This window comes from Strix uralensis, chromosome 1 (assembly GCF_047716275.1).
Source record: "Strix uralensis isolate ZFMK-TIS-50842 chromosome 1, bStrUra1, whole genome shotgun sequence".
Classification (NCBI taxonomy): Eukaryota; Metazoa; Chordata; class Aves; order Strigiformes; family Strigidae; genus Strix; species Strix uralensis.
In genome coordinates, this window is record NC_133972.1 from 102,993,359 (window position 1) to 103,006,129 (window position 12,771).

The window sequence follows — 12,771 nt, forward strand, 5'->3', positions numbered from 1 at the left end:
TATTGAAGTTCATTGTCAGTGCTGTCATTTGGGCTATCACTTTGATAAAGTTAGATACATTTTTCCAGGTTGGTGTTCTTGGAAAAACAAAACAAAATGGTAAATATTGACATCTGGCTCTCTTGTTAAGTGTTCAGGATTTGCTATCCATTCATATGTGCAATATCTTTAATATTTTGGAAATCGAGCAACTACAACAGCCTTTCAAAAATATCAGTTCCCCTTGTACTGGGAAATCAGCTTAGATCTTATTTTGCTGCATTTGTTTTTCATAGATCAAATTACATTATTGACAGCTGGGAACAAACACTGCTAAATTCCTTCACTTAATCTGTATCTGATAAAAAGAGAAAATGAAGTCTATTAGATGACTCCGTAACAGAAAAGCGCATGCTAGAGACATGAGTCACCAAAGGATTAGCTCTGCAATTTAAGAGAGTCACATGAACTTGATGTTCTTTCTCTCTCCCCACTGTGAGCTGTGAAAGGTTTGGATCAATGTCCTCTGGAAGGTCTGCTCAGCACACTGAAGATGCCATAGTCCTCAGGTGCTACTCACTGATAACCAGCTGGTGACCATCAACGCACAGATGACTTGCAGGAGGGATGGGCTCTGAGGCTAAACCCAGTTCAGGCAAAACTACCAGTTCACACTATCTCTTTCAGCTGTTAAGCTAACCTGGAGGACTCGGCCTTATGCAGAGCCTACCAGATCCCATCTGCTAGCAGTGTTGAAGGATGGGAAAAATAAAAAAAGCTGAAGGCCTGGTTCTTTGCAGCATGAATATCGTTGTGCAGCTGAGGGAAGCAGAGCACTCCCCTGCTGTGAATAGCAGCACTGTGCTCTGCAGCGCCTCGCCTTGCCACGCGTCTTTTATCTGGTGCCAGGTTGTGCTCAAGAGGCTGGATTGTTCTCTCTGCCTTAGTTCTCTCTGAAAAAGTTACTTGGTTCTAGGAGTGCCTGTAGCAAGAAAATCTTTGCGTTGCTGTTAATCAGAATGAAAGAGAAGCTTATCTTTGCTGCAGGAAACATGCAGAAGATACTCTAACTCTTCTGAGTATCTGTGTCCCAGGTAAGGTTTTGGTGTCATTTGAGAAGGTCCCTGAATTTCCCTCTACAGAGGATTCAAGTCATAATTCAGTAAAACCCACATGGGTAGAGAAAGCCTTCCGCAAACCACACTCCATGGGGCAGCTGGGCATCCCTGCCCAGAGTGCCAGAATGTGCTCTAAAGTGTGCCAGGTGTTCCAGCTGTGGGTTACCATTACCTGGAGGGGGCTCTTGTCCTCAGGCTACCCACCACGGCCAGGAGCTCATCTCACAAAGGCACATGTGCTGTGGCGATCTGGATGCCAGAGCCTGCTGTGCAACCCTAAGTCATCTCAGGTCAGCTGGAAGCTGTGCCTAGACAGCCGGCCCCTGACTGCTCGCCTCTGCCCCGTCTCACTCTGCACCAGGCGGCTGGCTCCGAGATGGAGCCGGTGGAACTATTCACCAAGGATAACATTCATTGAAAATGTAGCCCTTTGTTTGCTTAATGAGTCACTGAGATGAATCAATTTATTATTTTTTTCCCCCAAAAAGAATGCATTATTTATAACTTGTTTGTGCATTGTTTGGGTGAATGATTTTCAACCTATTTGTTATTGCTCTGCCCCTGTGCTGTGCCCAGTCTCTGGTGTTTGGCTGGTATTGGCAAGGCTTCCGAGTCCTGACTGGCTAACTAACTTTTACAACAGAAGCTTAATTAACAGGAAGCAATGAATTTAGAGTAAAGATTTTCATCTAAATAAATACTTATGAGGAGATTTGTGAAACTTTTGGGATGCCAAACTGTCTAACCATCATCTGAGCACTCTCAATTCCAAGAAGCAATGCAACCTTAGGAAACAGGACTCCAAATGAACGCCTGTATTTCACACTTATTCCCCAGTCACTTTCTTAATCAATTACTCTCTGCTTTGACTATATTCACACCTGCTCTGTTTTTCCGGCTAAGTAGTTTCTCACAGTACGAATAAAGTTTAGTCTTATGAGCTAACTGTATCATTTCAAACACTTTCTGATTTTTCTGCAGATTTCTCTCCTTGAATGACATCAGTGCATCAGCTCATGTTTTTCAAGACCAAAATAGACACATTGTAAAGCAGCACATACTGAATAAAAGCAAGCACAGTAAAAAATAATGCATATTAATAGGCAATTTCTGAATAAAAACCATGTTGAACACTTTATGGAAATAAACCATGTCATATCTGGGTTGTAAGTGCATCCTCTTTTTACCGAAAAAACAAATGGTAACGATTAGCGTAACGACTTAATTGTGAATATTCTCTTCACAGATACTTCACTAAGCACGCAATAAAGTAACTACATCTTTATATACAGCTATTTTGGAGTACTGTACTGACCTTTCTACCCCTGGAAGCAGACAGAGACTGCAGAAATTCTTTGTTTCGTTCCCCAGACTGTTGATCAATGCAGATTATTTGACATCTGCTACATGGACCCATAACCTGAAATTTTAGTTAAAGAACGTTCACAAATGTATATCAAAGCAGTACAACACAGCACAGTACAAGCTTCTGACCACCATAATATCTTAAACACGTATCTTTCACATACCTTTCCTGTGTTCTTTTATGCTTTCATTATGTAAGAGGTCAGGCCTATTCACCTAATACAGTAGGTACATTTTCAAAGGGTCTACTTGTGAAGGTCTCACTGAATTTTTAATTCACTTTTTTCTTTTATTTTTTTAAGGAAAACTTTCCCAGAGACAGAATCTGAGAAATACCCAACATTTACATATTTGTATTTCCTGATGGCTTCACTTCATCTATGGGCTGGCAGGGGTATTTGCCCAAAGGAGAATTGAATACAAAAGTAAGCCAGCACGTCAGGATTTAACCCAAGGAGGATTTTCTTGTGTTTGTTTCAGTGCAGCTGAAATGCACAATACCATTCTTATATGCATGTCACTTGTAGATAATCAGAATACAAAATATGAATTTTCACAAGTTTACATAATCGGAAGGAATAATGAGATCCTCTAGTGTAACATCATATGTAATACAGAGCATGGATCTTAAAGTTAATTCTTGTTTGAACTAGGGTGTGTTTTTAGGGAAAAAAACTCTGCAACAAATTTATTCTTAAAGCATTAAATGAAAAAGGAAGACACATTGCAGTTTCACTTAATATTGCATCCCTAACTTTAGCTTAGCTGTACGTTATAGAAACTAACTGTTCTTACAGTATCCCAATATTCTACTTTTGTAAAACGTGTCATAAATTTCAAATAGGGCAAATAATTACACCTTCTGCTGCAAACATTTTTATATGCTGACCTGAAATGCTATTTCAGTTTTTAAAGATACATCTAGAACTGCTTGTACAACTCTTCAGCATGATCCTCAAAACCATACATTTGGCTCAGCTTTTTCAGAAGGTGATTTTCCACAGCTTTAATGTTTTATTAAAAGAACAAGAAAACAAGTCAGAGAAGGAAATATTTTTTCCTGCTTTGCTTTGTTCAACAGCTTCTTCTACCATTTTCCTGGCATTGAGTACCATTAACATAATTTCTACTGTTACTACATCAGTATCTGAATAAGGACCTAGCAGAGGCTGGAAAAGACAATGCAAGTTGCATAAGCCTTTCTATTTTTGGCTTGAATTCCTAAAGTATTTCAATGCCAGAAACAGGAGCGAGTTTCTATTTTTCAGTATCTTCCACAACAGGATCCTGAGCTGAGTTCCCTAGTGCAACTCCAGCCTCCAACAAGCCATACACCAAGGATTTTGTCCTTTGTGTTCCTCATCTCCTACCTAAAGAAATTTTTCCTCAATTTTCTGTAACTCATATTACAGCTTACTGATCAAAGTACACATAAGAAGAGAGCAGAAAAGTCATATTTTCCACCCTCATTGAAAAAATGACCCCTCTGTTTCTTACAGTATGCTGACCAGAGAGAAACAGGAGTGATGTCTATCACAGCTTCTAGATTTGACCTTAGCAATTCTGTTACACCTTCATTATCATCCCTAAGAAAACAAAGAATAACCCACTTTCATATCCTGGGCAATGCATTTTCAAATACATATTTCATATCTAAGAACCAGACAAATCCAACAGAACATGTAACACGTGCATCATTCCCTTAGGTTTCATGTGTAGCGTCTTCATGGATCCTTTGTTGAAGTTCTTCTCAAAAGAATGTATTTGCCAACAAAGTCTGACTCTTCAGCACTTTCCTTACAGTACAAAGTACATTATGTTGTTAGATATGATACGAAGCATATGAAAAAACCCTACCAGGCTAGACTTAGAAACATGTCTTGAATGGAGATTAAGACTAAATGTGTACAACAGAGGGCAATAGACAGTGATTGTTCACTTGTATTCATGTCCAGTCTTTTGGCAATCAGTTGCTTGATGTGCAGCAATCCGAGGTTACATTTGGACTATTATGCTTAACAGCAACCGGTATTCTCTCATGACATGCTGTCTAAATATTTGCAGCAAACTCTGCCTCAAAACAGTCGTTATTGTTCTGCTCAGTTGGATAGAGGTGGGAAATTTTATGAATTATGAAATTAAAAAAAAAAGGTGTGGAGAAATATGTCAAAACCTCTCGTTATATTGAAGCATGTTTGCCACAGGTCACAGCATGTTTTTTTCTTTACACACTTCATAAATTTCATCTGCACAAACTGTGGTGCCCATGTTCCAGTCAAAGCCTTGAAAAAATTGCTCTGTCTCCAGGGGTCAAAATACTTCGTGACAGACTAGGACAGGAGAGATGAGTTCGCACCTGGAATCGCAGAGCACCTATTGAAATCTCAGCCCACTCTTCTTCTTCAAAGGACTCTGGTGCACTGATGACAATGTTGGCACGGAAACGTCGGATTAATTCCTCTATTTCCAATGGCTCTTCCAATCTGTCTCACAGAGTTGGCAGAGAAAAAGAAAAAATAAGGTTTATTAACTAGTTCTGCACTAGATGTTTGTGCTGTAAGAATCTAGTGGCTAATACGATTCAGCAAAAGTTTCTCCAGAACAACCTGGACTGAGTTTTATTACAGAGGCTATGAAAAAGGCACAAGGTATTTAATTATAATCTGCAATCCTCTAGGTGGCTTCTTCAGAGGTGTAACCTGGAACTGTAGGTATGAACGTATGTAGACAGGTGATTGTGAGAAAATTCCTTATTAGTTATCACATTTAAGGCTAATGGTAACAAATGAAAAGATCTTTGGAGTTAGCAATCATTTGACTTGTTAAATGCTTCTAAAAAGAAGGCAAATAGAAACTTATTCTGCACATGCTGCAATGGCAAAAGGGACAAAACCAGCAGATGCTGAAGGTGAAAAAGGCCAGTAAAGGCATTTTACGAGAGAATGTATTCATCACATTATTATTATTTGCCTTTGGGATGCAGCAGATTGCACCAAATGATAGGTGTTTTGAAAAAAATTAATCTCTGTGTGGTGATATCTCCACCTCTTTACAAGCATTTGAACTGCCAGAGTGTAGATTTGTGTCAGTGCGGAGAACATATATGAGGCAGACAGAGCAGCAAACTGCATACAAATATCAGAAATCTGGCTGCACCCTTGAATTGTTATTCTTTACTCTTCTTCTAAAGGAGAACCCAACCAGTACCAGAAAAAAAGACAGCCCTAAAATTTGCAAGAGAATTCTCTCAGTGCTGTTAGAGAGATGTTGAAGAGCATTTCTTTTTGCATTAGTGATTATGGACATGAACAATTTTTGATACTCCATCAGCTGTGGTCTGACAACTTTGTGATATGACACCCTACAGCAGAGGCAGAAACCTGAGTAAGTAGTGAGGAGAGAAGTTTGTATTCTGGGAAAAAAAAAAAAAAAAAAAAAAAAGGACATACAGTTTAAAATGTGTTTTAATTAAAGTGAAGAAAAACATGCAAAATCAAAGTACAGGGAAAACTGTTCACATCAAGCAGTCTTGCCAGAGGAGGCTTGTTAGGTGAAAAAAAGAGTTTGATTTTATTTAAAATAGTCTAGATGATCTTCTTTAGCAGACAAATGTGCATAAGGATAAACTGCCTGTGCAGACTTTCAGTCCAACCACACAAACCCAGCTCCATCAAGCCTTCACTGTTCACAAGGGCCCGGCAGCCTGGAGGTAGAAAGTGGGATGGGAAGCTGAAGGGCTACAGGTTTTCCCTTGAGATCCCACAGGCAATCCCAAGGCTGAAACACAATTCGTAATGACTGCAGGAGATAGGAGCCAACAGAAGGTGTAGACTGTGCTGATGCTCAAACAGACAAGGAGGAAAATAGCAGTCAGTCATGAACAAATTCAGTTACGCTGTTGTGCTTCCCAGCTCTGCCGTGGGCTCTTGGAACTGGGGTGCTGTGTAGCCTCTAGTTTTGAATGCATTTTGTGACATATAAGTGCCTGCTACACCAATCGGTACTGGTGGGGGCATCAAAAGCCCCAAGTAACCTCAGAGCTGGGCCTGCAGTGTCCTGAGCCAGCTGCTGAAAACTGCTTTTAGTTTCTACTATTTATCCCTTGCTGCTGATCCTCAAAGACTGCAATGCCCCTACTCTCTCCCTTCAACCTGCTCAGGCTCACCTCCAAAATACTTCACCTCTCCTGCACCTATCCCCATCACTCAGAACTGCTTCTAATTACTTGGTAGCATGTATCTGAGTAAACTGCCATTATTTCCCCTCCCTCAAAACATGCATTGGTTGGATGGAGTGACAGGCACCTTCATCCTGCAAATCTCAACAAGGATCTGTCAGTGTAAAAGCCAGCCTAGGTACTGTGGACTTTTCACAGTAGTGGGCCCTGCAATCCAGAACACATTACATATATTTAACAGGTAAACTTGAAAATTAATATTTGCATCTTCAGGGGCATATTTCTAACAAGAACATTTGAGCATAAGGCCAAGCCATGAGGATTTTCATGGAGGGGACCTGTAATGGTAACACCTGAGAGACAGATGTCTCCATGTACATGTAGCTCTCCAACAGTATGTTACATTCTAATTTTTAGTTAAATTGCTGTATCTGTTTTAGATCACCTCTCAAGAACAAAGTGCAAACTGGAAGATTAATTTTTACTTACAGAACATACAAAGAGAAATTATTAAAAATCAACTGAAGATTGAAATTGTTTTATAAATCTTAGCAGGTTTCCATTAAACAAAAAGAAACCCACATGCCAAGAAGTTAAATAATACTTTCTAAAAAAGAAAACACATTCAATAAAGACCCATATGTGCAGATTCTTGAAAGTACATTGCACAGTTCAGTATTTGGAAAGTTCATACAACATGATTTAGTAACAGTGCAGAATGAGGATGCTGCATATCTATGCTGAATTCATTTCCCCAGCACTCTGAGAAAGCACTGCATGGCAAAATAGGGAGGAGTTTCCCAAATTTTGCTGCAGAGTGGGAAGCAAGATGCTTCTCAGGCATCATGGCAGCTCCAGTCACATCTGGAGTTTCTTTTCAGGAAAAGGGGATTACAAGCCTAGTTGTAGTGGGAGGTGTAAAATCAGTGGATCACCTGACACTGCATGTTTTACCAAAGTTCCCTGTCCTCCTTCATCCTCAGTTGCTGCTCCCTCTGGTCTCTTACTCTTCTTCTTTGCACTCAGATCTCATGTCTGGATGGTTCCTCACTGAGTCTTACCGTGTAAAAAGCCCAGTCTGAGTAAGGGATGCCTGCAAGTGTTCTCCCAAGGAGTAATAACCCAGCCAGTCAAGCCTCAAAAGAAGGCATTAACTGTCACTGAGAAAGGGTAGTCAAAACAGCTGAGAGATGGACTGATTCAAAACTTTTCCATGCTTTTTTTCCAGAGGAGCACTGCCATGATATCCTAAAATTGCCCAACTGTATTCTCCTAAAGAAAGAAAACCCTCAGGCAAGCTCCAGTGGTCTGTAGCGATACTTCATTCAGTCAGTGGTTTTAAATACTGAATCTATATACGTATCCTCCTACAGCTATATATATATATTTCTCCTCTGCTCAAAACAGGAATTTCAATGCAGGGGGCATGTTTGGTGCGTGACTAAGAGGAGAGATGACTCCAAGCAGAAGCAGGGAAGTTTGGTGAAATAGGAAAATGAAGCTCAGGGACAAATGCTGGGGCTGTGGAATGCACAGCTATGATAGAGGCCTTAAGGTCAGACTTTCTGTGGAATTTGAGCCTGTCCTAGTTACATTTAAGAAACAACTTTCTATTGTCAGTATATGAAAATTTAGTTGGTAATGGGTTCCTTATCTTTGAACTGTGGGCTGGCTTGGTGTTTCATTTGCTGCTTCTATCTCCTACTTTATACAAGTAAAGCCAAATTCAATTAAGAAATGAAATTAATCTGGTCCTGCAAGTAGTTTTAAAATATTTCTCTTGTGAATGTTTGCTCTAAATCTTAATCCTTCCCATAGGAAAGAAACAGGTAAGCAAGCAGCAAGATTTTGTATTTTCACCTGCCAGATTATTTGTGTGGAGAAAACCTAATTATCTTTGTTCTTCCCACAAACAGAAGTTGGCTGGTTCCCAACAATCTCCTGCCACCAAATCATTTGACAAGAATTTTGTTCAAGTTTTCCTAAAGATGACTGACAGACAGATTACGTTCAAGCATTTAATTCAAATTTTCAGAAGTCATACAGGAATTAATAATTATAGCAGTTTAGTACCTATATATATGTTGAATGTTGAATAGTAACTATCTCTACTTTTCCAGATCAAACAGTTACATTGGCATCTTATGGCTAGATTCTGAATCCAAGACTGCTGAGAAACATTTGGAGACAGAAGGATCTTACCTTGCAGAAACATGTTCTTTCAGCTGCAGAATGCTTGCTACATTTATCAGGAGGTATTGTGCTTCATTCACAAGAGAGAGTGAGATGTTTGTAGCAGATGACAAACCTAAAAAAAATGAATCCAAGATTCTAAAATGATTGTTAAAAATCAGGAAGATTATACTAGCAATTTCACCTTATCCTTCCTTTGACCTCTAATTCATTCTCATTAAAAAATTATTCATTCAGCTCCAGACACTACGGAAAGATTCCAAGAATCCCCTCAAATCTGTAAATGATAATAATGCAATGCATTTAGAAACTGAGATAGAGCTGAGATTTTACCAAATTTGTAAAACAATTTACAAGAGCAATATCTATTTTTGATCTCTTTCAATTTGATCCTTTTTTATAATAAATTCTTTGTTTATAGATTTTTCATGGTAATTTTTCAAAATTATTATTGAGTTTCCAGACAAAATCATGGTCACGATGATAAAAATACCAAGACTGGTTATCTGTACATTTTCACTAAATGTACCAAGTAAAAGGGCAGCATAAACACAGTTTGGGTAGAAATGAACCCTTTGAAACCTACTAGATCAGTATTGAATGACTCCTTCACGCTTTATCAGGGTAATTATATAGTCAGTAAGAAGTCCATGGGCCATAAGAAATCACAAATTTTTAAGAATGAAATACCTTTTGTATTTTTCTGATGAGACCTGTTTTTCATGTCTGAACTTTGTCTTATCAAGCGACATGGACGACCAAGAAACAAAGAGAACCAGCCAGCAATTCCTTCTCCACAATCATATGTTTTTACCCTGTTATAAGAAAAGAGGGACTTAGCAAAATTTGATTGCCCAAGCATTAATTTGCAAAACTGAAGATGAATTATGAAGATGTTTATTCTGCTTCTTCCAATACAAAATCTAGAATTCGTATTCTCTAATGAGTGATAAAACAGAGATGTGAAGTTCTGCATAATTTTATCTCCCAATTTCCTCAACTTTACTCTGTGTCTTGAAGTTAATATTCATGAGATCTAATTTAGTTTTATACAGAAAATTACTGTAGAATAAAGGAATCGTAACACTCGAGACACTGATTCTGAAGTACAGTAACTGGTAGCCCGTATTACAATATTACAATACAGTATTACGAAAAAGTTAGTCTCTGGTCTGTGCTTTTTACTAAAACAGAGAGGATTAATCTGAGCTGAATTTAAGATTGCCCCACTGTGCCACACTGGGTGTAATTTTTAATGATCCCACCATGTAGAATGATGTTAATTCCCTAACTTAATTCATGTTAGTACAGACACCACATTAAAACATGGCTCCACTAGCAGAGCCCAGGTATCTCTCAATCTAAAGATGGTTTCCATGACTAGTAAACTGTCTAGCAAGTTATGCAAGGCTGGCAATAGATTTGCCTTCTTTACCTGGATGTCATCTCTCCTAGAAGGATTTTGAGATCACCTCTCTTGGTTCAGGAAGGGCACAGATCAGACCACTGGGAAGTGATCCTATTTGCCATCAGATTTCACAGCCCTGAGTAATCTTAACTTCAATCTTAAAGTAATTATCTGCGTTCCCCTCACAGATAACTGAAAGAGGTAAGTAGTTCCCATCTATATTAGACCTCAGGATGTGATGACACTTACTCTGGGAGTGTTTAACTCTCTTTATTGACTACAAAAGGAGATTTGACTGACATCTAATATTTATAAACAGATAAGAGGAATGCAAATTCCTGTGACGATCTAGGCAGGATTCTTGCAGTAAGGAAAATGAGGTAGCAGTGGTCCTCTGCTCACCTTTTTGTCCTATCCAGCCAAAGAAATTGATCTGCATGGAGACCATCTGCTCTGTGAAACAAGAAAACAGCTCCTCATAGCAGAAGATGCTAAGCCCTAGGATAGAGAGACATGGCTTGGCTTTACGAAATGCTTTGTAGGTTCAGCTGAGTTACACAGGTAGAAAGCCAGGACAAGTGAAATCAAAGAGATTTGATCCTGCAGGGATCAGATATCTCTTCTGTGGTTGTTCTGAATTTTGATTGTGATGCAGCTCTGCATCCTCTCCCCACTCTGAGACTGGATGAATGCCAACCACAGCTGCATTTAGCCAGTGATGCCCTAGAGCTGAAATGAAGCTCTGGTATTATGAGATGTAAGCACTGTGGCAAGAAACAATGGACAAAAGGTGAGACTCCACATGGATTCTATAGTCTGAGCTGAGCAGTTCTTGTGTTCTTGCTGGTCACTCTGTTAGGAAGAAAGCTGCTAAAGAGAAGGCATGAATCTTTCTTGGTAACAGTACAGGTGAAACAAATTACCCAAATATTTTTTGCCCCTCAGAGGTGCTAGGGGTATTTAAATTTTCTCCTGAGCCAATGACCTCTAGCAGCCTGCTAAAGCTTAATACTGTATAAATCAGGATCAAAGTTTTGCCCGCTTTTTTATTTGCTTACCATTTTGGGTCTCAGTGGCTGAGTTAGACACACAGAGCATTCTTCGTATTTCATCAAATGTCACTGTGTAGTTTTTGTGTTCCAAGACTGCTATGTTTTCAAATTGCTTTCCCTTATCGCCAGACCATTTTCTGAGCAAGTACCATCACCTCTTCAAGGTCTTATTCAAAGTCTTTCTGTTGTAGCTCAATTCTACTCATTTTCTGCTTATGTTTATTTTTGTTGAGTATTACTTTACATCTATCAGCATTAAATTTCATTTGGCACATGTCAGGCAATTTATAAAAGAGGGCCTAGTTCTCTCAGTTTTTACTTGACGTTTGCCTTGAGTTCCCCACTCATCTTCTTATTATGTCATTCAGCTTCAGTGTGTTACAGCTGGTCCCTCTAGCTAGGTAATATATAGAACAAGAAACAAGGACAGCTGAAGTCTGAATATTGATTCCAAGGGATAAAATACATACATTTATGTGAAACAGGCTCAGTTTACCTTGTTATTAACTATACCTTTGTCTTCTACCACTGATACCCTTCCTTTGATCTCTTTCATATTGTGGTCTGTCAAAGAGGAGGCTGTGTCCTGCCTATTTCAGTAGAGCAATAACCTTGAGCATTTAGGGTCTTCTACAACATCAATAACCTTAACACCACTAGCTTCTGCTTGCTTCTGTCCACTGTTAGATATTATAGTAGAAAGCCATGTCCCTCTGATGTGAGCAGCACATGCCCATGGACAACCCCTGCTGAGATGAAGGCTAACACTGATGAATTGCTTCACATGGGAAACTTGGGCTCATTAAACTTTCGTGGCTGCTCTGAAATTAAACTTTCTCATGTGACTGCTTGCAGATTCTACATCATGTGCTATGCTCAGCCATCTCTGTAAATTCAGAGTGACCACCAAAGCCAGCTGAACTGGATGAAATCACAGCATCAGAGAGCAGAATTAGTAAGTGGAAAATGCCTTCTGTGGAGGTTTCTTTTGAATAAAAGCCTTTTAACAAAGACTTTTGGTCCCACTGCTCACCTCAGACACTTTGCAGAAAAGACCCCAGACCACAAATCACCTGTCCTACTGTAAACCACTGTTTTGCTCCTATTTCCATTTTTTGGCCCCAGAGGCTCCCCTGCTTCCTGGCATCAGTGCTGTTGCATCTCTGAGCAGTCTGGGAGCCTCATCAGTGTTGTCCACTCATTCCATCTTACTTCCTGCCCTGTTTATTTGCTAATTACAGTCCACTCTGTGCAATTTGTCTTGTACCTCCCCTTTGTCATTCCATCCTTTTCTTCCTCCTCAGAACTCTAAGCAGTTTCCCATGAAAATTTCCTGTTTCATATATTAAAAATGACAGAGTCAGTGACATGAAAGACAAGCTACAATAAATAGTATGGCAGCCAATTATATGCACACAGAGAGAAAGATAACCTAGGCTATTTTACAGCCTGTAATAGATGGGCTAACCATGGGGAGGC

At 39.4% G+C, this 12,771-nt stretch overlaps 1 protein-coding gene across 3 annotated transcripts in view; it reads right to left on the bottom strand.

The window, feature by feature from the left end:
• The window catches only part of MOCOS (molybdenum cofactor sulfurase), a 231,180-nt gene that overhangs the window by 11,020 nt on the left and 207,389 nt on the right, over positions 1-12,771 (bottom strand). For all 3 annotated transcript variants that reach the window (XR_012629746.1, XM_074875541.1, XM_074875555.1), the window contains 4 exons: positions 9,523-9,647; positions 8,842-8,947; positions 4,819-4,945; positions 2,413-2,517 (listed from right to left, as the gene is read on the bottom strand). Coding sequence is in view for 2 of the 3 variants with exons in the window: in XM_074875541.1 (XP_074731642.1) it covers positions 2,413-2,517; positions 4,819-4,945; positions 8,842-8,947; positions 9,523-9,647 (463 nt within the window). In the remaining variant the exon portion in view is untranslated. The remainder of the gene's footprint in view (positions 1-2,412; positions 2,518-4,818; positions 4,946-8,841; positions 8,948-9,522; positions 9,648-12,771) is intronic.